Source organism: Amphibalanus amphitrite, unplaced genomic scaffold (assembly GCF_019059575.1).
Source record: "Amphibalanus amphitrite isolate SeventyFive unplaced genomic scaffold, NRLGWU_Aamphi_draft 000773F_arrow, whole genome shotgun sequence".
Taxonomy (NCBI): Eukaryota; Metazoa; Arthropoda; class Thecostraca; order Balanomorpha; family Balanidae; genus Amphibalanus; species Amphibalanus amphitrite.
The window spans coordinates 217,023-238,492 of NW_024882267.1; the positions used below are offsets into that span (position 1 = coordinate 217,023).

The window sequence follows — 21,470 nt, forward strand, 5'->3', positions numbered from 1 at the left end:
GCGCCCCAGCTTTACGTGGTAATGGATCGGTTGAGGCGGCTGGCCTGGTAACGCCAGATGACCAACCGGCCGGTGGCTGCCGGGTTGGCCGTGGTGGCTTACCGGCTGGTCTGGCCTGCGCCAGAATAGTGACTGACCCGACGAGTGGGTTGGGGGATAATTCTCACACGACCCGGCCAGAGCGGCCCAGCGGCGGACGCTGGCTGCGGCGCAAGCGGGCGTCCACCAACGGGCGCGGCACGCCGCAGACGGCGTGTCACCGTCTCGGGATCCGCTGGTTTGTGTCCACAGCTGGTTTATGAGCGACGGTGTCCTTTTATGGCAGGCCGTATTCGGCGCCGACCGGGGCGGCGCGGGACGTGTTATATGACCGTCGGGCGACCGCCGCGCCGGGTCGGCCGCGGCGCGGCGGCTCGGCGGGGTCGCCGCCCTCGTTGGGCTTGGACGGTCGGCCGGGAGGAGGAGGGGGGCCCGGGGGGAGGGGAAGGCGGGACGAGTATGACAGTCCTGAGACAATACGGACCGTCGCGGTGGCGAGCGGGTGGGCCGGGCTCCCGGCCATGGGTGGCCCCCGTGTAACAGTGATGTGCCCCTAGACATATGTATGAGTCGGGGGGACTGGCAGCGGCCAGTACCTAGCAGCCGCTGGCAGCAGTGAGATGCCTTCATCGCCCGTGGGCTCGGCCATTAGCGATCGGGATGCCCCTCCCCCCCCCTCCTAGCGGCCGCGTCGTGGGAGCGCCGAGGCGGCGGGCGGAGCACCGCCGGCACTGGGATCGTTGTTCTCATTGGCCCAGCGCCGGCCGCTGGGCGTCAACGGGCAGCGGTGACGCGAGCGGGCCGCCGCTTACAGCTGGTTATGACCGTTGGCCCCTTTTACGGCAGGTCGGCCCTCGGCGTCGGTCGGGACACTCTCTGGGGCACGCGTCTGGGCACCTCGCGCCTGGCGGGGGGTGTCACGTGACTGACTTGGAGTGTCCCATACAGCTGCGGACTTCGGGCCGGCGCCCGCCGGCTGGCTCGGCGGGCTCGGAGCGAGTGTCATATGCCTGTAGGGGGAGCGACGGAGCGCCCCAGGCGGCACCGCGGCCCAACGCGGCGTGCCTTCGCTGGGCTCGGCCGGCCAGGGGGGGGGGGAGGAGATGGGACAGCGGCACGAGAGCGGCGCCTATTACGGCTGTTGAGACGGTAGGTACCCGCTCCGATCTATCGCCCGGGGGTGGAGGCCTGGAACACGCCAGTGGTCTGGGACAAGGAGGTCGGGGGAAGTTAGGTCAGTTCGGTGACGTAACCTGGTAGAGGTTCGACCGGCGTATGATCAGGTAGGTCAGGCCAGTTGGGTGAGTGATATGACCTGTCAGGAGCTCGGACGGCGACTGACCTGGGAGTTAGGTCCGTTCAGTGAGTGGCGTGGCCTGACAGGGGTCCGGACCGCATGCCTTGGAATCTGGATCGGTTCGGTGACATGGCCTTGCCCGCTCGACATGACCTGAAGTGTAAGGTCAGTTCGTACGGTAAGTGGCGTGGTCTGGCAGGGGTCCGAACGGCAATGACCTGGGGTGAGTGGCGTGGCCATTAACTGGAGTTAGATTAGTCCGGTGACGTGCCCTGGCAGAGGCCCGGACGGCGACCGACCTGGGAACTTCGGGCGGTTCGGCGAGTGGCGTGACCTGACAAGGTCCGGGCGGCCGGGGCCTGGCATGTTCGGTCCGTTCGGTGACTTGGTCTAGCAGGGGTCCGCTCGACAATGCCCTGGTGGGTTAGGTCAGGTCGGCGGCGTGGCCTGCCCTGTGTCAGCGTGTCCCTCGGCGAGCCGCTTCGTCGTGTGACGTCCCAAGTAGCGGACTTTCCTTGTCCCGCGAGTTACGGCGTATCACTGGATATCCCCAGGCGGTTACACGTAAGAACGTGCTGATGGCGTTTGAACGATTTGGTTTATTGATGTTTCACCCAAGTGACCGTAATGTTCATGCTTATTAGGTATTCCGCGCTTTAGGTATCTGCTTGGGCATCCCACATGCTATTATCACCTTTACTTATATATAGCTGTGTCGTTTGCATAAAGCTGGCCAGCCATCTGCTTCTAGCCATTTCGAAAGACACTCTTGCAACTTCATGTTGAGCACAAGAACGAGATCCAGCGAGTCACGCTGCCCTGGTGTTTCCGGGGTGTCGATTGCCCTATATTGCGAAGGGTTCTCCGTTTGGCGGGTTTGGCGGTGGCGGCAGCGCCAACGAGGGATCGATCATTATCAGCCAAAGCACGTATAGTGGGCGCCGGCGGTGCGCCGGCCCGGAGACCTCAATGACCGTCTTATCGGCCGCCGCCGATAAGACCCGTTGAGGGCTCCAGCCGCGACCAGCCGGCACTGAGCCGGGGGACGGACGCGCGCAAACACGACGGGCGGGCAATAACATGGGGAGCTCAGTCGGGGAGCGGCCGCGACCGCGAGAGGAGAGGAGTGACGGCGCGACACAGGGACCTACTCCATATTTTTTTTTCTCCCCTCCTTTTTTCCTACCTATTCGTCGTGAACTCGGTGGCGGCAGCGCCAACGAGGGATCGATCATTATCAGCCAAAGCACGTATAGTGGGCGCCGGCGGTGCGCCGGCCCGGAGACCTCAAAGAATATTTTGGATACAAAACCTATGTCCGCTTTTTGGCTAAACATATGCGTCAACAATCCCAAAGCAGATGCAAAAGGAAGCCGGAGAGGAAAAGGAATCGACTGTCACGCTATTTGAACCCACTTACAACTCATTACTGCAGTGGTCGGTCGTTGAAACTCTGCTCCGCACGTGCTCGCGGCATCCGACAGAAGTTACCGTTTCATTTGGGTTGGCTCGGCCCTCTCGGTGGGTCGAGCGGCGGCCACTTTTTATGCGCGTCCTTCGGCGCGCGCCGGACCGACGGTGCCAAGTTTACCGCGTCGATCGTCGATGTGGGTCGGTAGTCCGTACCGACGCATCTGTCGACGCAGGTGGCTGCTGCTTTTACTCGGGCGCCTGGCGACTGGCGGCACATTTATTCCCGCGAGACACCGCTGCTCGCCCGGAGAAAAAAGACGCTTTGGTCGGCCGGGAACGACGGCCTCTCGACAGTCGACGCACGACCGGCCGCGATCCTCTAAATGGCCGCCGGTGACACGCAATCCGTTCTCAATTAGACGCCGCTTTCGGCCGCCGAAAATGGCTGTTGGGAGGAACCCCGCCGCCGGCGACCGATACATATATTTTTTTGGTAGTACTGGATGACCGATAGAGTGAGATGGGCTGCGTGATTTGGTCGTTTTATGGCGCTCTCGGTCGCCGCAAACACGTCGATTAAGTACACAAACACGGCTGGTGATTAGAGTGGCCCCCGAGAGCAGCGGACCCGATACTGTCGGCTGGCGTCTTGGCGCCGGTTAGCCGGAAACTGGCACCGAACCGGGTCGGGTGGGCCGGCCAGCAGACATCTCAGACACCCATCTCTGTCTCTGGTGGCGGTCGGCATAGAGCGGCTGGCAGATAGGTGGGCTCAAAAGACGGACAGACATAGACAGGTGGACACAGGAAGGCGGGCACGGAAAGACGGGAACAGATACGGGATTGAGAGACGATCACAAAAGGGTGGGCTCAGAAATGACATGAATAGACAGTCACAGAGAGGCCTCAGGTCGTCACGGAGAGCTCGACACAGTGACATGTCATGTCTCGTGCCCATCGCTCGGCGCCGTGACGGCCATCCCAGAGCGTCCAGTCACGGTGTGATGAGACAGCACAGCTCTGCCGACCGCAGCGCCGACCACCCGCACCGGCCAGCCCGCCGGCGAGTGTTGATCGGTTCAGGTCAGAGGTCAGCTGCAGGCAGCGAGCTCACGAGAGGAATGTCGGGATCATATCTCCGATACGGGATCGAATTTCATCAGCTATGCGAGCTTTGGTGAATTCGACATTGATTTTAGTCTGTTTCGTGGACGCCAAACCATTCAGACGGAAATTTCACCGGAATAACTCATTCATATTTAACGTCTGATCCAGCGCCACTCACAATCACAAGCTTTGTCGAATTTCAGTCGTGGTTCGGCAAAGCAATTCATCCCTTTGCAACAGTCCCACAGCTCATTTAGACAGCTTGCTTACATCCGTCCTGCCATTGCAAATGTGTGTATCCTGTCAGCGCACTGAGTGCAGTCGCCTCTCTGAATGAATGGAGCCGACGTGGACATGTGTTCTCTAACGCAGCGGTGACCGCTACGTTGATCTATTGACCAATTACGCGTCAATAGCTACACATTTTTCGCCGGCCACCGGCGAGCCATTCATGACACTTCATCGGCTATTTATTACCGGATCAAGTTATCAAATTCGGCTCCAATTACAGTCGAACCTACGCCATTAATCTCTCGGGAACAGCCCGCCATTAGAGTACGGGAAACGTCCGGCCGCCCATGGCCCGCTGGGGACGGGAGGCAAAAGCGGCGCGCCGCGCGGATGACAAACGCGGCGCACGGACGACAAACGCAGCGCACGGACGACAAACTCGGCGCACGGACGACAGACAGGTGTGAGCGGCGAACTCGGCGCTGTCTGAGCCCCACAGACCGTCGGCTGGCCGTCGCCCAGCTGGCTCGCCCAGTCGGCCGGGCTCACCGCGTCAACCCTGACCCTGAGACGAAGCGCGTAGACGACCAGCCGACGCGGCGGTCGTCCAGCGGGCCCGTCACAGGTTTCCGGCGCAACCATAATTCACGCGTCCACGGGTTGGCTGTTGTGTGCTCTAATCACAGGGCTCGTTCGACCCGTGTGGGAGGGTTGGGGCGGGCAGGACCAGAGGGTCAGCAGAGAGGAACGTGGGGGACGCGGGCCGAAACAAAAACCCGGTGCTTTCCTGGTAATCACGACTCGATACTGGGCGAGAGTGGACAGCGACCGGAAAGTCGAGCAGGGGGAGGGAGACAGGGAAGGGGTGGGGAGGGTGATCTATTAGAGCGCATACCTGCAGTTTGCCCCTCTTACAGAGCTGGTTTTTACACCAGACCACCGGTCCATCCCACGGAGGTATGCCGAGCTGCGCTGGCGCGGCCCAGGTCACGAGGGTGAAACAAAACTCGCTGAGGTCACTTGGGTCGTGATCTCCCGGTCATGATCGGTCACGGAGCTCCTCTGTCCGTCTGCCAAGTCTCTCTATTAGCGCACGGAGCTCGGGCCGTGCTGACAATCTCAGCAAGCCTGCGTGTGCGCCGTACGCGTGCCCAAATCCAGCGAGTGGTGGTCCGCCGGCGACCGTTGTGACGGATCGCACCCCAGGCTCGCATGTCAACACGGACACGGCACATGACGCATGTCTGATTCACACTGCGTGCTGGCTATAATTATGCTCTACCCACTGGGCTGCCCTATTGCATGTTGAGCACCTTTTAGCGTCGATGGGGCGCGCCCAGGCGATCGGGCTGTCTTTCCAAAGGCACGGCCGACTGCTCGCAAGCCTTGATTTCTTGGTAGGCTGACTGTGCGGTGGATATGACTGGATTTTGTAGAGGGTTGAGCTCGTGTCGTCGGTGCCCTCTCCCATGGGGAGACAGAGGCTCGTCGGCCTCGTTACTAACCGAGCCCGGCCGTTAGGCGTGTGTTATGAGCTCATCTCATATCCATCCGCTTTGTTATTTATCCAGCGGCGGCAGAATGGCTGCCTGGAAAGGAGCTCTCTCAGCGGTCCATTGAGACACGGTCTCATATTGTGACCCCGGTGCACCGTCAGAGACTGCGAGATTTACAGGGCGCCCGCGGTAAAACACCGGTTTTCATTGAGTTGTCACTCCGCATGGTTAATTCGTGAGTTGTGGTCCGGAAACGAACAATCACGACTTCGAATCGTGAGACATAAGCTGCAGACATGTCAGAGACGGTTGAAAAAAGCGCGCCAGGAGGGAGTTTTTAGGACAACCACCGTCACAGAGGCATTGGTGCCCTGTAACGACACCTGACACTTTCCGGGAAACTTGTCTGACGTCTTGTCAGGTGTTCGAAACACGACAAATTTGCTGTGTGGCTCCCTCTCCTACAATCGCAGCATTGACGTCACCAGTCTGATCCCCCTGACATACCTACCTCCGCCGCGCGGTGTTGGAACACACGAGGGCCGCCAATATTGTGCTGATTCCCCCCCCCCCCCCTCCGGAGCCCCCCTCTGCGCGCTGCCAGATCCGGCGCCGCCCCAGTTACCGCAGTTCGGCGGCGCCAACTGCCGTCTGGCGTTCGTTTATTCAACTGTTACCGGATGACAGGAGGTGACGGCGGCAGCGGCAGCGGCCATTTCTTGGCTTCATGGTGGTCCGTTGCATGGAAACAGTCTACACCCGGTGCTGATTGGCATGCCGTCTGGCGCCAGGAAAGCGAAGGCCATCGCATCTCAACTGGGGTCACCCGAGCGCAGCTCAGGGCCCTTCTCTTGGCTACACTAGCGACATCTAGACTGAGCTATCAGCGCCTTTGGCGGCGCTCTCCCGAAACTGTGTCGGTAGCCAGGCGGAAAACGGGTTCGGTCCGAGGTGGCTGGCCGTGACGCTTTGGCCCGAGAGACGGCATTCCTTCACGATCGGACGAGGTGGGCCGGTCGCCGTCTGGTGGGCCGCGCCATGTCTGGCCTTCAGAGCAGCCGCCGAGGGTGAGCAGTGACCCGGCTGGCGGAGAGGGAGGGGAGGGGCGGGCGGGGAGGATTTCACGTAGAGTGACCTGAGTAGAGGTCAGGTTAGTATCCAGGTGAGAGGTGGAACAGATGTCCTATGGATTTTCCGATGAAGAGGATAAGATTGTGCTGCAGGGGTTCCGAGAAAGCGTGTTTAGTAAGCAGTGCTAGGGATAATTCCGAAGTTAAGCTCATTCAGGTATTAGGGCAAGGCAAACGAAGATAAACAATTGGACTGTGATATTCCGAGAAGTATGGATAACAAGTAAACCATGGAACGTTAAGCTTGTAAGTGTTCATGAACGACATGTGCACGAATGAATTGATGATGTGTTACTTGTGCTAAGCTGGGATAAATTTTGTAATGACATTAGCTGTCACCGTTAGAAAGACGTTACATTCCTGCGTACTTGTTTGAAAAATAATGTATTGATGATGTCTTACTCTTCATGCCTGTATATGATGTACCTGAGTCTCTCAGACAAGTGAATGAGCTCTATTATACCTATTGATCAGACATGGGCGCAAATATCACCAAAACAGCTAACGTTACGGTAATACAAAAACACGCCGTTTAATTCATGTGCCTCATCAGCGAAACGTTAACGACGAAAGACGTTTATGCCATACCTTCCAACAGTTTCAACGCTTCAAATCAATCGAATCTATTTGTCAGATGTAAGAATATCTTCAGGCTCTGCATTTCTGCAACCCTGTTGATCATCTCTATTCTCCTGTCTTTGTTGTGGGCTGTGGCGCTTAGCCCAGGGAACATCGGTGCCTCAAATGGGATCGGATATGTGCTCTAACTGCTCCCCAGGTCCTTCTCCAACCATCTCAAATTTGTTTTGATAAACCAAATTAGCGTGCTTATAAAAGGGCTGACAGTAGCTGAGGTAAGATTAGTCCGCTGCTGTTGCATGTCCGACATATATTATTCAGGATAATGAGTTTGTTTACCTGGCTGGCGCTGTCGGAATGTTGTGACAGCGCACTCAGCGCTCTGTTCAGAGTCGGCACTCGCGTCTGACAGAGGAGAATCCGGAGGGCGGCGCCTCGCCCGAGCCCCGGATGCACCGATGGCACGCCAGCTCCTGGCTCGATTCACTTTAGGAGACCATCTTTTAGCGGGCTGACGCTTTGCCAAATGGAATGGCGGATCTCATGTGAACAGTTGACGCTTTATTTTGAACCATCTCTCCAGCTGGGCTCTTACAGTGGCTGCACCCGTTCCCACCTCTCTCATGGTGCACCTCTGCTCTTCCCGAGCCGCGCCTGTTTTTCACCATCCCTCTAACCCTGTCGCCATCATGCAGCGATGCTTCTCAGCCCTCCGCGGTTGACGTATAGGCTAGGCAGGTTGATCTCCCTGGGCGCGGCGCCGGCTCCGACGCCCCACTGTGCGGCGGCGACACTTCAAAGCTCTGTTGTGACACGCCGGTGTACGCCGCCCGCGCCGCCCTCCTCGCCCGCCGCCCGCCTGTTTATTTATGGATCTGCCGACGCACCCAGCTCGGGTCAGGGGCGACGGTGGCGACGACGGCGCCCCGCCGCCGTCTCAGGGTCGGCTGCCGGGGTCAGAGGTCAGATGGGGGTCACCGGACGGTCACCAGGCGGTCACAGGGCGGTCATCGGATGGTCATGGGGCGCGGGTGACCTCAGTGAGTAGTGTAGCCGGATGCTGGGCCTGGACAGACACGATGGTAGATACAGATAGCGACCACCCTCTGACTGGGTAGCTCGTCAGTTTATTTCCGGAGTGATAACTTAGGTCGGTAACAATGGTGGGGAGGGATGGCAAGTGTCACCGCCGAGTAATCCAACTCCCGGAGGACCCACCGAGACGGTCGGGTCACTGAGGGTGCGCTCGTGTGAGTCTAGGGCGCCGTGACCTTTGGTGATCTCTCTGAACTTCCTCACTGCCAGGTGGTAGGTCAACCTGCTTCATCATTCGAAGGAGATAGACTGGGCCTTGACATTTCAACCAATGACTCACTCCAAGTTATCTGTTGAGGAAGCTCTCCTCCCGCTGTCTTTGTCACTGTCTCTGATTGTCTCTGGTAGCACAGGCGGCGGCCCAAGCCACTGTCTTCTCTGACCGATACCTATACGCTTCCCATTCTGTCAATCATAAACATATTCCGATGCTTTTTCTGACAGTGGGCATGCAAAACGAATAACGATGAGCGGGCGTGGTGTATCCTATTCCATTGGTATCAGATGCCACGGTGCCATACGTCATAAGTCGTAGCACAACATACATGTTGTGTTATGCATCGCTCATGAGCGATATATTTCATTGCGAGGTCGCTACCCATGCAACGACTACACATGATCGACCGTCGGAGGCTGCGTCTGTCAGTTGTGCAGTTGTCACGATATGCCGAAACTCTGAGACGGGAGGCTGCTGATGCAGTCTCAGCGTGCTGTGGTGCTGACGTTTCCTATCAGGGGACCAGCTTGTTTGTCGGCTTGCTGAGCTGATCAAGCTAAGTCGCCGAGACAATCATGGCACAAATGCGCAGCTGTTGCTGATATAGCCAAATGCCGATCGGAGTGCCAAAAACATATCCAGCTATCTAATGATTTTCCGTTCAAGTCTTTCCCGACCTTCCGACCAACCCAATCACTATGCAATTATTTGCCGTTGAAGTAAATTTCCGACCTCCCGGCCTCTCGACTAGACCACGGTCTGTCGAGCCGGTCTCGTCCAGCCGACTCGCGTCCTCCACCGTCAGCCGATGTCCGGGTGTCAATCGGGAGGCGCCGTCGACCTCGTGGCCGTTCGATGGGCGCATTCCGGAGGTAGCTGCAAAAACAGCTGTATATATTAGTTTCCGATGCATATCGCGGCGGCCGGCAGAGACGGCGCCGGCGCCGCGACGCATCGCGAGACGCGCCCGGCGCCAGTCGCCAGATCGGGGACGAGACGAGACTGAAATGGAGGACTGAACTGGCCGGAACAGGACGTATCGAGTTGAAGCTTTTTTAAAGAGCCTCCTGTTCAACGAAGTGCTGGGAACTTGAACTTAGCGTATTCAGTTCAATTAGGTATTGGCACCTGTGTTTGTTATTTGTTGATTGTCCTGCTCGAGCTCTATTTCTTGTTTGTGCCTCTCGCGCTAGTTTCTGTCATGCAGCAGTGGTTCTGACTTTACAAGTCCAGTATACTCCACCGCTCTGCCTCCCCACCACTCTCTCCTGTGACGTCATCAGGGTCAGAGCGCGGCCTCGCCCCACGCCTTGCCACGCCCACTGAGAAGTAAACCAATAAACAATACGAGCTGGCCGGCCACTGAGGAGAGGAGAGAGGTCGGGGGTGGTGGCCTCCGCCCCTCTGCAAACCCTATGTGGGCGGGGGCCATGGGGACCCACTGGAAAATGGGGTCTGCTAGGGGTCTGTGGTAGGCGGGGCGTCGACATCAGCAGGACTGCCTGGTCACTGATGGCAGCCGACCTAGCACCTCTCGTCGGTCGCTATAGGTGGCTGAAAGCCGCTCAATGAGGCTATGCTGCAGCCGGGCGCCGGTTATGCAGATCTGACGGGCCGCCGTCCGTGGCGGGCCGGCTGGCTACGACCCAGCCGGGCTCAGTGCTCCCCTTTGACGGTGAATTGTGCATGGTGTCGCGCCGCAGGACGACAGTACTCCTGACGTAACGGTACCGGCGGCCAAATCTCGGCCCACCGGAGGGTCGTTTCGTGGGCGGACGATTGGAATTGTGTGTCGGAGTGGGGCCGCTGCCATTGCTGGAATGGCACTACACGAAACACGACATATTTTGAGGGGGCGGAGAGGGAGGGGCTCTGGCTCGTGGGTAGATGAGTGCCCCGGATCAAAACTGAAACGGGCTAATGTCAGCTTGATATTTTATTAGAACGACGCATTCAGGAAGGCTACTGATATAAATAAATGGAACATAGCGAAGTAGTCTCCGGCTAATGGAATAATCGGTGAAAAATTTTCCAGAGGGTCGGGGATGTTTTCCAAACAAGAAGACCTTACGTCAGCTAATGTCAGATAACTTCCAACATCCAACGTGGACCCTGCCCCTTCCCCTAACACCAAACCATGACCGTGACCTGACTAGAGATGTCAATCGGATACCAACTTTTTGGTATACCGATACCAAACCGATACCAACTTGGTATTTGGTATTTCAATCGTAATGTGTTTGGTATTTTGTTGGTATCATGAACCCTCACTAATGTATTAGAGGCCAAGAAATCGGTAAAAAGTTGGTATTGCCCTCATTTTCCCAAGTTGGTTTGGTTTCGGTATTTCCCCATGGTTTTGGTTGGTATTTGGTTTGGTATCGGTATTCCGATTTTCCGTAATTGACATCACTAGACCTGACGGTGACCCTCTCTGTTCCCCAGGTTCGTCACGCGTGCGGTTCGTCGGAGCCGGTGCGTCGCCGTCGACGCCGCGACGTCGACATGCAGTACCGGTCGTCAGGCGACATGGGTGGCCTGCTGCCGCCGCTGCCCCACCGAGAACAGCTTATCGACTTCGACGCCGAGGGCGAGCCGCTTAACAAGCTGCTGCGGACGTTTACCAGTGAGTATCTGACCCGTCGGTATCATCGCAGACAGGGATGACGGGACTGTTTGTTTGGTTCCTCTGATCTGTGTCGCTTGTGACGTTTACAAACAGAATCGGAACCGGATACGACAAGGAAAGTCTTGAAAAAATGGCCATATAGTCAATCAATCTTTCTTTCAATCCCTGATCGACTGTGTGCACGGAGTAGCATGGTGTCCATCTGTGGATTCTTCTGGATTCATCTTGGATTCTTATCTTCAGCTCAGCTGTACCCTGATCGACTCTGCGCACGGAGTATAGCATGGTGTCCATCTGTGGGAGTTCCCCTCTTCTCTGTTTGTCTCTCTTCTCGCTCTTTGGTGTCCGCCGTCCTCTCGGCAACCACTTTATAGACTTCTGCTCTTTTATGGCCTATGAGGCTCTTAGATGACTGATCTGATATAATAGCCCGGACGGCCGGATTTAAGCAGGGTTTAGGTGGGCTCCTTTAGGCTAAGGTGACTAAGAAAGCTTCACTTATGAGCCAACGTTTACCAAGGAGCGCCGGACTTTTATGGGGAACGATCCTTCTCATTATCTACCGTGCTTATAGCCCTGCTGAAAGTAAATGCTGCGACAGTCGGCTATAGTTATCCACATTCTGTCAAACATCGAAATAAGCATTTTACCTGTTTCGTGCTGCTTACAGGCGATATTATTTTATTTGACTGCTGACTTGCCCCTTTCTGACCTTGGCTGACAGTAACTGACCTTTTCTGGCCATGATTTGATATATCTCCTCTGATCTGACCCTTTTGTGACCCTGTGTGACCTCAGGTGACGTGGATCAGCACAAGAACATGTTCCAGACAATGCCGGAGGACACATGTAACGACGTGTCGACCAACAACTCGACCTTCTGCTGGAACGGAGACGAAGTTGGAGAGTGAGTGTCCCCTCCAAACCTAAGAAAGAAAAAAACGGTGGCATGTAGAGGCTTTGCCGTCTTCCATTCACTCCGAAATGCTATGCCCCGTAATAGTCGGTTCATCGCTTCATAGCGAATCAGATGGCGCTGATCGATATGCAATGGAAAGCGCTGTATATTTGATTAACCGTTTCATAAAAAAGACCTCCTAATGGGTATTGGCTCAGCTCAATCTTTTATCAAACGGCACATTCAAGCATAGTGGAGAGCAGGCACTCTCAGAAATAAATGTGGGCTTGTTTGAAGGGATGCTAGGAGCTGATAATGTGACGTGACACTCACAATCAGCAGGTGGCGTGCTACATTACGTTGTCTAAGCCTTCGTTACATGCCGTTTATATTTGATGTGTCCTAGTCAATACTGTCTTTGTAAGTCCCTTACGCTGACACGAAGTTCAGCGCAGACGCCGTTTTAATACTCCGTTCCTCCGTTCCTCGTTTAATCAGCTTAGATATCGGATACCGGATAAGCTGGTATAACCAGTGTGTCTTGCTTGTCAGTTCCGTATCGACACGCGATATCCGAAATGTTCGTGGTATTAGTCCGCATTGACACAATGAGATTATGAGCGGGTACGTTCGCCACATGCTCGTCCTTTGTGGGTGCCTATATTAAATATTTAAATTACTGCATAAGAGGTGAAATCAAACGGTTATTCTCTGACCCACGTAACAAGTCGTGAACACCCATGGCAAAATATGTATTTTTTACCGAAAGCTTGTGGACGTTTTTATCCTGCTATGAACTGAGTGTCTAACGGATAAATGATAACAATAACACGTCAAATGTATATTTAAACACACATATTTAAACACACAAATGTATTTCTACATGAGTGTCTAACCATTTTTTTGCAAATTCACGCATCCTTTGACCCAGTGGGAGTCTTATATCTTCCTAAACCCATCTCACCGTCCATCGTCCGGCCGTGACCGGTGACACCCTCGTCTCTTCGCCTCTCTCACAGATACGTGAAGCCGGTGGCCGGCATGGGCCTCGACTCGCAGGAGTTCAACCCCGAGGTGGTGGTGCCGCAGATCGCGGACAGCACACTCAAGGAGAAGGCGAACATGCTGGATCAGATACAACAGGTGGGTCGTCAAACGGACGATATACCCCGGCTCGGTATGATCCTGCCACACATGGATTTCCGTAATTTCACTCAGCACTTTTTACCTGCAATAACACCTTTTCATTTATGCTTCCACATGCATTTTGTTTGACAAGTAGGTATAGGTGGCGGGTTCTAGGAAATATACTGCTTTTTTGCATTGACATATAATTTTGATAGACTGACGATCCTTCTAAATTTCATGGAAAGATAAAATAGGACGTCTCAGGTCTTAGCCTTCCAAATGCATAATCCAACAATATATTTTCCTTCGGTGATGCTCTGCTCTTATAAAACTTTATTGTCCCCTTCTAACGGTTCCCCCTCCCCTTCCCCTGCGGTGCGTCTTCGATCCCGCCTTTCTGACATACACGGGTGAGTGAGTTCGGTGTTCGTTTCTGGGTCGGTCACCTCTAGCTGAGACTGAATGTTATTTGCATGGTTAGATTGTCGCTGTTGTCGGCTGTCTTGTCCCGGTCGTATATATTGTGGTGAATAATTTAGGCGTTGTGCTGTGCACTTTGCACTGAGAGCGTGGCATACAAATGACCGTAAGGTCGTCAAAGCTAGACTTTGAATGTAATCGCCGTGCTATCACAGCTTTGAATTTAGAGCTTCTGGGAACAATAATATTAGGATGCAGGAGAATGATTTTCTTGCTTTTATGCGCCGCGTATCATTGAAAAAGCAAATGGGTGTGCACCTCCATGTTGTTGATCTGAAAAGCATGACGACCTCAATTCAAATAATCGTTTTTATTAGCAATTCATTTAGGTCGTGCAATAATACAAATGTTTTGCATCGGCATCCGAAAACGCCCTTCTAGCTCGCATACGAATACACCAATGGAAATGAACAGAATTAGGTGTATCTACCTGGAAATGAGGAACAACTTACTGATAACTCCCGAAGTCCCCTCCAAAAATATATTATTTAAATGAAAACTTCAGCGGGGTATTCAATCCTCCACGCTGGAAATTGCTGCTTTATGGATGTAAATGTTTCTTAGGATTTTTTTTTTTTTTTGTTAGGTATGTATAGTCGACTACCGAATGATGTTCCACTTTTCACAGGCAATTATTTGCCTGGAGTGGTAGGCTGTGCCGCATCACACGGGCTGAGTTCACAAATTATGGCTTTGTCCCAACGCTGAGAATCGACACGCTTAATTTGCGTGATAAACGGCACAACTTAGCGCTCCGGTCAACTGATAGCTTCTGAGGAGTGGAACATCATTCTGTAGTCGACTATACCTTACCATGGTGTAGAAACTAGATTTAATTATGACGTACTGAACAAGAACGTCTTTATCAAATACAGAGGCGCACCGTTACCATTGCCAGATGAGAAAAAATGCCTGCCCACGCGCTATGGTCCGTGACGTTTACCATTGCACTATGTCCATATCAATGTAAACCCAAATCACTGCATCAGTTCGGTCAGTCAGTTCCATGTTAGCGCTGCATTCAGCGAGCGCTCCCGACATGCCTTACCGGCATGAACGACCGAAAACGTCTCATGACGCCCAGTGCACACATTCCTGGGACCAAACGGACCTTTCGCCAGCGTCGGCGGTCGCACAACTGTGCGTTTTGACCGCCAAACACCGTCTAATCTGGCCTAATGTGACGGTGCCGAGCCGCCTGGCGGGCGGCAGTGGGGGCGTAACATGCGAACCGGGCCCACTCACGGCACAGACGGCTGACTGTGGCCGGCAGTGAGCGTGCGAACCGAACCCGTGGGAGGCGAGCCTGTGCTTCGCAGAAACGGAACAGTGCATGTTTGTTGTGGGAGGCGGTGTTGAAGCTAGTTCGTGTGCGTTGGAGACTTCGTGGGGCAATATCAACGCCCATACGAGACACACAAGGATATAGTATTTATGAAAGGATTATCAACCGCAATGGCCAATAAAGTCATATATAGGGATACCACCAAGGCCAGAACAGGCCTCCATGTGGATACCGATTGTTCGGTGGTTCTATCTAATGCACATGAACAACCAGCTCGGAGTAGCAGCACATAGCATATGCATTGGATCAGATGAATGACGGCTCCTTATGATACCGGCATTGCTCCATTCCAGGCTGCCGAAGGCTGTTCTGTGGTGATTCACTGCCCAGTGGCGCACGATAAATTAGTGGTGTTGATGATATCGAGAAGTTTGTGTCGAGAATCGCAGCAATACGGGTATTATATGGCAAGCGGTTCCGAAGCTATCATGTCGAAAGTTCCGTATATTTCTGTGCTGATGGGTATGGGAATGATATCGAGTCACTGATGACATCGAGATTTATATGACTGGCAACGCCCGTCGTCCAACACAATGTGTTTCATTGCATTATATGACCAAAAATTAGATGAAAAATTGTTTCTATAAGCCGAGGGTGTTTTTAGAAGCATGCATCCATGCAACGTAGAAAGCGCGTTTCGTATTTTAGGCCGAGTGCCACGTCTGTGTTTTGGTCGTCTGGAATGTGTGACCGTTTTCGAAATGAACGATCCGTTTTGTCACCCCACGACATCCCCCTGCCCTTTCCGATCCTGCATGCCATTTCTGAGCCCGTACATATTTGTCCCATGGAAGTTGGGTCATTACATTTCTTCGGACTGGAAGTATTGCTGCTTCTATCCTGGGGACGACAGCCTCCGAAATGGTTTAGGCGATCGCCAACTTTGTCGATCAGGCAAAGTTTGCCGCGGATGTACGGATTTAGGGCCGGTAGGTGGGCTGCCGATCCAATTCTGCCGGTCATCAGACGCTGAGCCATGCATGTTTAATGGTCGGCGACACTGCCCAGAATCGGCAGACCGGCTGCAACAGCGACTCATGTTGTTGGAAGGAGAAGCAGAACTTCAGTGCATGTCATGCCGGGAGACCGCGCTCTATTTTAAAGGTTGTTAAACAAGTGCATTGAACGTTCCTTTGGGGGGAATTAAAATTCCACTACCTCGGCCTCCGCGGCGGAGGCCATGTTGTCACTGAGTTGTAGCTCGATGGTGCTAGTTTTGTCCCTTCATTTGTATGTAGCCTGCATGTTATCTGACGTCTCGCCGAGGCCACCGTGCAGCCAAATACCCTTCATTTTCCGCAAATATATACGTAGATGAGGGAGCGTGCTTTTGTGATGGTTAATGGCCTGTCCTCCCTCGACCTAATGGCCGTGTTCATAAACACCGTCATTACCTCTGTTTTGTATGCATACCCGGACTGGTGTTTTAGCTCGTTCCAGCCTGTACTCAGTGGCAGCTCACTGAAAGCCCGGGCCGATCCTTAACCGCAACAGCCGTGCCATCGTGGGACGGAACGAGGTGCCAAGCTGTTCGTTTGCATTGATGCTCTGCATTTCTGGATTCCAATGCGACTACCTGAACACACTACTAGGTTTTAATCCCGATCTCACATTTGAGCACGGCTGTGATTCAGATACCGAAATTAATGGAGGTTACAGCTCAAGCCTCCGTTCTGTGTGTAGGTACTGTAGGTATCCGATTCCGACCCACACCGGCGCCTACTAATAGCTCACTTCCCTCTCACTCTTCCCTCCTCCCCCACTCTCCCCACTCTGACTAACACCCCACTCTCCACCGCAGGGCTCCAACGACAAGCTGGCCACCATGCCTCCCGTGGACTCCTACGGCTGGGGTGACCCCATCTACGGCGACATGGGCAGCGGCTACGGCTCTGGAGACGGCATCTACGGCTTCACGGACGACGAGGACGGCTACCACCACAGCTACTACGACTATGACGACCTGGGCAGCGGCAGCGGCGACTACGACGACTGGTACGACTACGGCGATTGGACAGACTACGACCACGGAGTCACCAGTGAGTATGAACGACGGTCGAGGGATTGGCGGCGTAACTTCAGGCGGTTGGACCGCCAGTTAATACGTATCGGCACTGGCATGTTATCCCGTGTAAATTCAATGCCCATTAATTGCTCTCGTTTTGTCATGTCACTTCTATTGGTTCAAAGATATTCAACCATGTGCGTAATTGATCGTTGTGGTGTTCAGTTTCAACTTTTCGATCGCTGCTCTTTTATTCGTGTGCTCGCTGGCCGCATCAGTGCCAACCTCAGGCTGACCTCCTCCTCTCGCCCGTCCCCCAGTTCCCACCACCGTCTACCCCGAGGAAGATGGAGCCGACATCGACATCCCCAGCGAGACCGACGTCGTCGAGCCAGAGGTCAAGGCCGAGCCCCCGCCGGCCACCACCAAGCCGACCACCAAGGCGGCTCCGGCGCCCACCACGGCGCGGCCTGCGGGCGGCAGCGCGGCAGCTGTCACCGCCGGCTGGTCGCTGCTGGTCGCTGCCCTGCTGGCCACGCGACTATAGGGCGTGGAGCGCCGAGCCGGCTGAGAGAGAGAGCTTTCTTGCGGGTGACGGCGGTCGCAGCGCCGCCCCGCACGCCCGCCTGTGATACCGTGTCTGTGGAAAGAGCGAGAGAGCGTGTGCACACGCCGGTACGGCCGGCGTCAGAGTGCCAAACGGGCCGGGCGCGGCGCGAGCTACCGGTCGGTCAGTGCTGGACCGCGCCGCCCTCCACACAGGGCAGAGGGAGGGAGGGGAGCAGAGAGAGGGCCAGACGGACGGGAGCGGACCGGCCGGACGGCCGCCGGCGTCCGGCACATTCAGGAGCGGCGCTGTGCAGTGGGAGGAGCGGCCGCCGCCGCGACAGGACGGCAGGGCTGGACACGTGGACTGGAGGCGGGCCGAGAGCCCATCTGCGTCTTCCCGAGCGAGTGAGAGCGGAGGTGGCGCCACTGCGGCGCCCGCCAGCGGTCCTCATCTTCATAACCCGCGTGGCTGTTGACCGCCCCGATGGTGCTTTCAGGGAGTTAGACTTCTAGCTTAGTGGGGTATCATACTTTCAAGCAATAAAGTCTCGTACGACTAACCCGACGGCGCGCCCTGTCGAGGGGCGCCGCCGCCTGTGGCGCCCTCTCGCGGGGGCGCCGCTTTCAGTAGCTCCCCTCGTGGGGGCACCGCTGCCAGCAGACAGTGTTGACTCCGCTGGTACGCTTTCGGAACGACGCTGAAGTGTATCTTTCGTTTACTAGCTTGACAAGTCGATGTTATGTTAGGTGCGCTATGTTACTGCTTCTCCAGAAATTCGAGTTTGACCGGGAGTTTGTGAGCGGCCTGCCGACGGCCGTCGCGATTATGTTCGTACTTGTTGACCGTTTTAGATGTGCATTCTCACTCATTGTATAACGTTTGTCGAAATGTCCGTGCTGCGTTCACTTGACCGGCGGCCGACCGCCGCGCGCGCGCGACCGTTTTAGATACAATCATGACGCGTGTGTTAGTGAGCCAAATATCATAATTGGACGTATCGGCGCGCCAAATGACGCGTGGTCGTGCCTAGTGACGACATTGTTGAGCTGGTGACGTATGCTGCTCGCCGCGATTGCCTTAGCTGCTTGTGTACGTCGGCCCCCGTGCACTGGGGGTACTCTGCAACAGCCACGCCCCTGCGAACCCTCCACGGCACACAGGCGGGCCTCCAGGGTGGATGGTGCTACTGGACGGCCCAGCACCCTTCCAATGGAGATGTCCTGACCGTCACCGCTCCCCGGGAGCTTCACAGGGTCCTGGGAGGGATATCCGCACCACTCCAACCCACGCCATCACACACAGGCTCCCGACACCATATCTACTTCGCTGGGATGATTTCTACGCCGCCGCCGTCCTATTCCACTAACCCGAACCTTTCCTGCTCCGCCCCGCCGCGCCAGACGCCGACACCCGTGTCCCTGACCAGTCATATCGCCGCGCCGGCCTCACGTGACGTCACCGGGCTGTGACGTCATCTGTGCGCCGTTCGGTCACATATCCGTCTGTGCCGCTGGTTCTAGCCGCCCCGTGTGAGTGATGGACTATCTATCGCCGGGCATGTGCTGTTTATATCGTCTGACCGCGTGAGTGAGAGAGAGTCTGTGGCTATTTAACTCCCTGTCCTCCGGCCCGTGTCCCGGAGGATCCAGGATCCGGGGATCCGGAGCGGGATGGGACCTCGAGGATCCAGTATCCAGGCTGTTACAGCAGGTGGGGATTCGAAGGCTGATTAGAATACAGTATCCAACACGGAGTGGAGGACCCGGATCCGGTGCGGTTTAGGGATCCAGTATCCAGCGAGGATCCAGGGCGGATGGGTTCAGAAACGCGCAGTGTTGATCGGTGTATGGAAAGAATGTGATAAATACATTGTTACTTCCGCCTCTCAATGGTTGTGGTGGCAAATGGAACTGGAGACTGGCCGAGAACTCCAGAGCGCACTAGGAGCTCAACTTCGGCGAGAGGAGCGCCGAAGTTGAGTTCACCCTGCTGCCCCTCTGACAAAGCCGTAACTCGCGCTACGCAGAACTTGCTGCCTTCCCAGAGTTCAAACGCTCTACCAACTGAGCTCTGAGCTACGGGACGGGCTTTAATCAAATTCAAATCTTCATTCAGTTCTCCACTTTTCCCTCCACACATCGCATTCCGTCGGTTTAGGAAGAAACACTCCGTGGCACACACTATTGGTAATACTTCTATTTACACACGACCTCTATATAGGTACAATATAATTTGACACATGGTCAATGTCTCACAAACTTCGCTCGTGCGCTCGCGGCGCTGCTCTCTCCTCCCTCTTCCTCTCACTCTCTCTTCCTCTCACTCACTCATACATTCACTCACTCTCTCACCAACTTACTCACCCACTCTCTCCTACACGCTTACTCTTTCTCGCGCGTGCGCGGCGCACAATACTCGTTCTACCCGGACACACTGGCCAACCGGCCATATCTAACCGGGACGACGCCAACATCGATGAACGCTCGACCGTCTGGGAATATAAATTACTAAAATGAATGAGAAGCTACCAGCACTATGACGAGCACGACACGCGAGTCGGTCGGCCGACCGCACGCCGGCGCGGCGACAACACAGGGGGCACAGCGAGTTAAACACTAAAATCGGGGAAATGAGAATTATCACATCTTCTCTCGCGCGGCCCGGCAGGCGGGCGCCGGGCTCGACCGGTCGGCCGGGGCGCCGCGGGCCGGTGACTGACCCGCTGTCTGACGGGGCGGGTCCGTCGGCTGGTAACCCGCTGTCTGACGGGGCGCCGGTACAGGGACGAGGAAGAGGTCACGCTGGCTCACTACAGCGGCCGAGGTCGCCGGCGGAGCGTCCTACTGGGCCGCGGCGCGCCGAGCGGGACCGCCAGAGAGCTGAGGTGCTCCGCCGCGCGTCCCACCGAACGGCGCAGCAACAATCAACAACGGGTGGCGGCGGGCGGCGAGCAGAGCGCCGCCAGCGCCACCTAGGAGCCGACCAGCCCGCCGCCAGCGCCACCTACAGACGTGGCGCGCAGACCGGCTGAGATTCGGCGGCGGCCGGTCGGTAAAGCTCTGAGCACGGCGATCTGTCTAGTTGTCTGGAGCGCCGCCGTGGCGCGCTCACAGCTTCTCTTTGGAGGGTATCCAGATGCGGTTGGTGCCCTGCTCGCGGATCGTGTCCTTGATCTTCTCGTAAATATCCTCCGGCGTGTCGCCGCTGATGATACCTGCCGAAGGCGAGTGAATTCCGTGAGTAACATCGCCTTCCGCATGGGCACTGATGTTGCACGAATGAGATACATATTTGCGACAGAACCACGCCAGTGGACGAGGTGCCACCTGAATATATAAACCCAGCCATCCCGTTGGTCACGTCACAAACAAAAATACCGGTACGTGTTTGAGTGCTATTGAAGTGAAGTTAAGTTGTTGATCATACCCAACAACAGATGGGAGCTGCAGACTTTACGACAATAACTGCTTGTCAGTTAAAAAAGAAGAGTATAGAGGTTTATAAATCACAGGCCCCAGGCAGCTATCAAGCGCAAGACCCGGCGACTCACTGGTAAAGTACTCGCTGAACTCGGCCTCCAGCTTTTGGCATTTGTCGTACATCTTCTTGGCCTGCTCCTCGGTCAGACGCTTGTTCCATTCCCTGCCGAAGTCACAGTCACAGTCACAGTCAGTCACAGCGGGTGCGACAGCCACAGTCACCACCAGTCACAGCTGTACTGAACGTTACACCGCTCTATCAGCACCTCCTCCGCTAACACAATCGCCCAGTCCACACTGGGCTTTACCTCTTCTTCCATCAAAGCTATTTTAAACATTCTCATCCACCCAC

At 55.4% G+C, this 21,470-nt stretch overlaps 2 protein-coding genes across 11 annotated transcripts in view; one reads left to right on the top strand and one right to left on the bottom strand.

Moving 5' to 3' along the window:
• Positions 1-19,528, top strand: part of LOC122365929 (glypican-5-like) — a 117,526-nt gene extending 97,998 nt beyond the window's left edge. Inside the window, exons 4-8 of the mRNA XM_043337579.1 lie at positions 11,050-11,230; positions 12,032-12,140; positions 13,151-13,274; positions 16,886-17,123; positions 17,410-19,528. Coding sequence (XP_043193514.1) covers positions 11,050-11,230; positions 12,032-12,140; positions 13,151-13,274; positions 16,886-17,123; positions 17,410-17,636 — 879 coding nt within the window. The 3' untranslated portion in view covers positions 17,637-19,528. The remainder of the gene's footprint in view (positions 1-11,049; positions 11,231-12,031; positions 12,141-13,150; positions 13,275-16,885; positions 17,124-17,409) is intronic.
• Positions 19,529-19,817: 289 nt separating this feature from the next.
• The window catches only part of LOC122365931 (disks large 1 tumor suppressor protein-like), a 96,064-nt gene continuing 94,411 nt past the window's right edge, over positions 19,818-21,470 (bottom strand). For all 10 annotated transcript variants that reach the window (XM_043337588.1, XM_043337587.1, XM_043337586.1 and 7 more), the window contains 2 exons: positions 21,190-21,281; positions 19,818-20,853 (listed from right to left, as the gene is read on the bottom strand). In XM_043337588.1, coding sequence (XP_043193523.1) covers positions 20,747-20,853; positions 21,190-21,281 — 199 coding nt within the window. In that variant the 3' untranslated portion in view covers positions 19,818-20,746. The remainder of the gene's footprint in view (positions 20,854-21,189; positions 21,282-21,470) is intronic.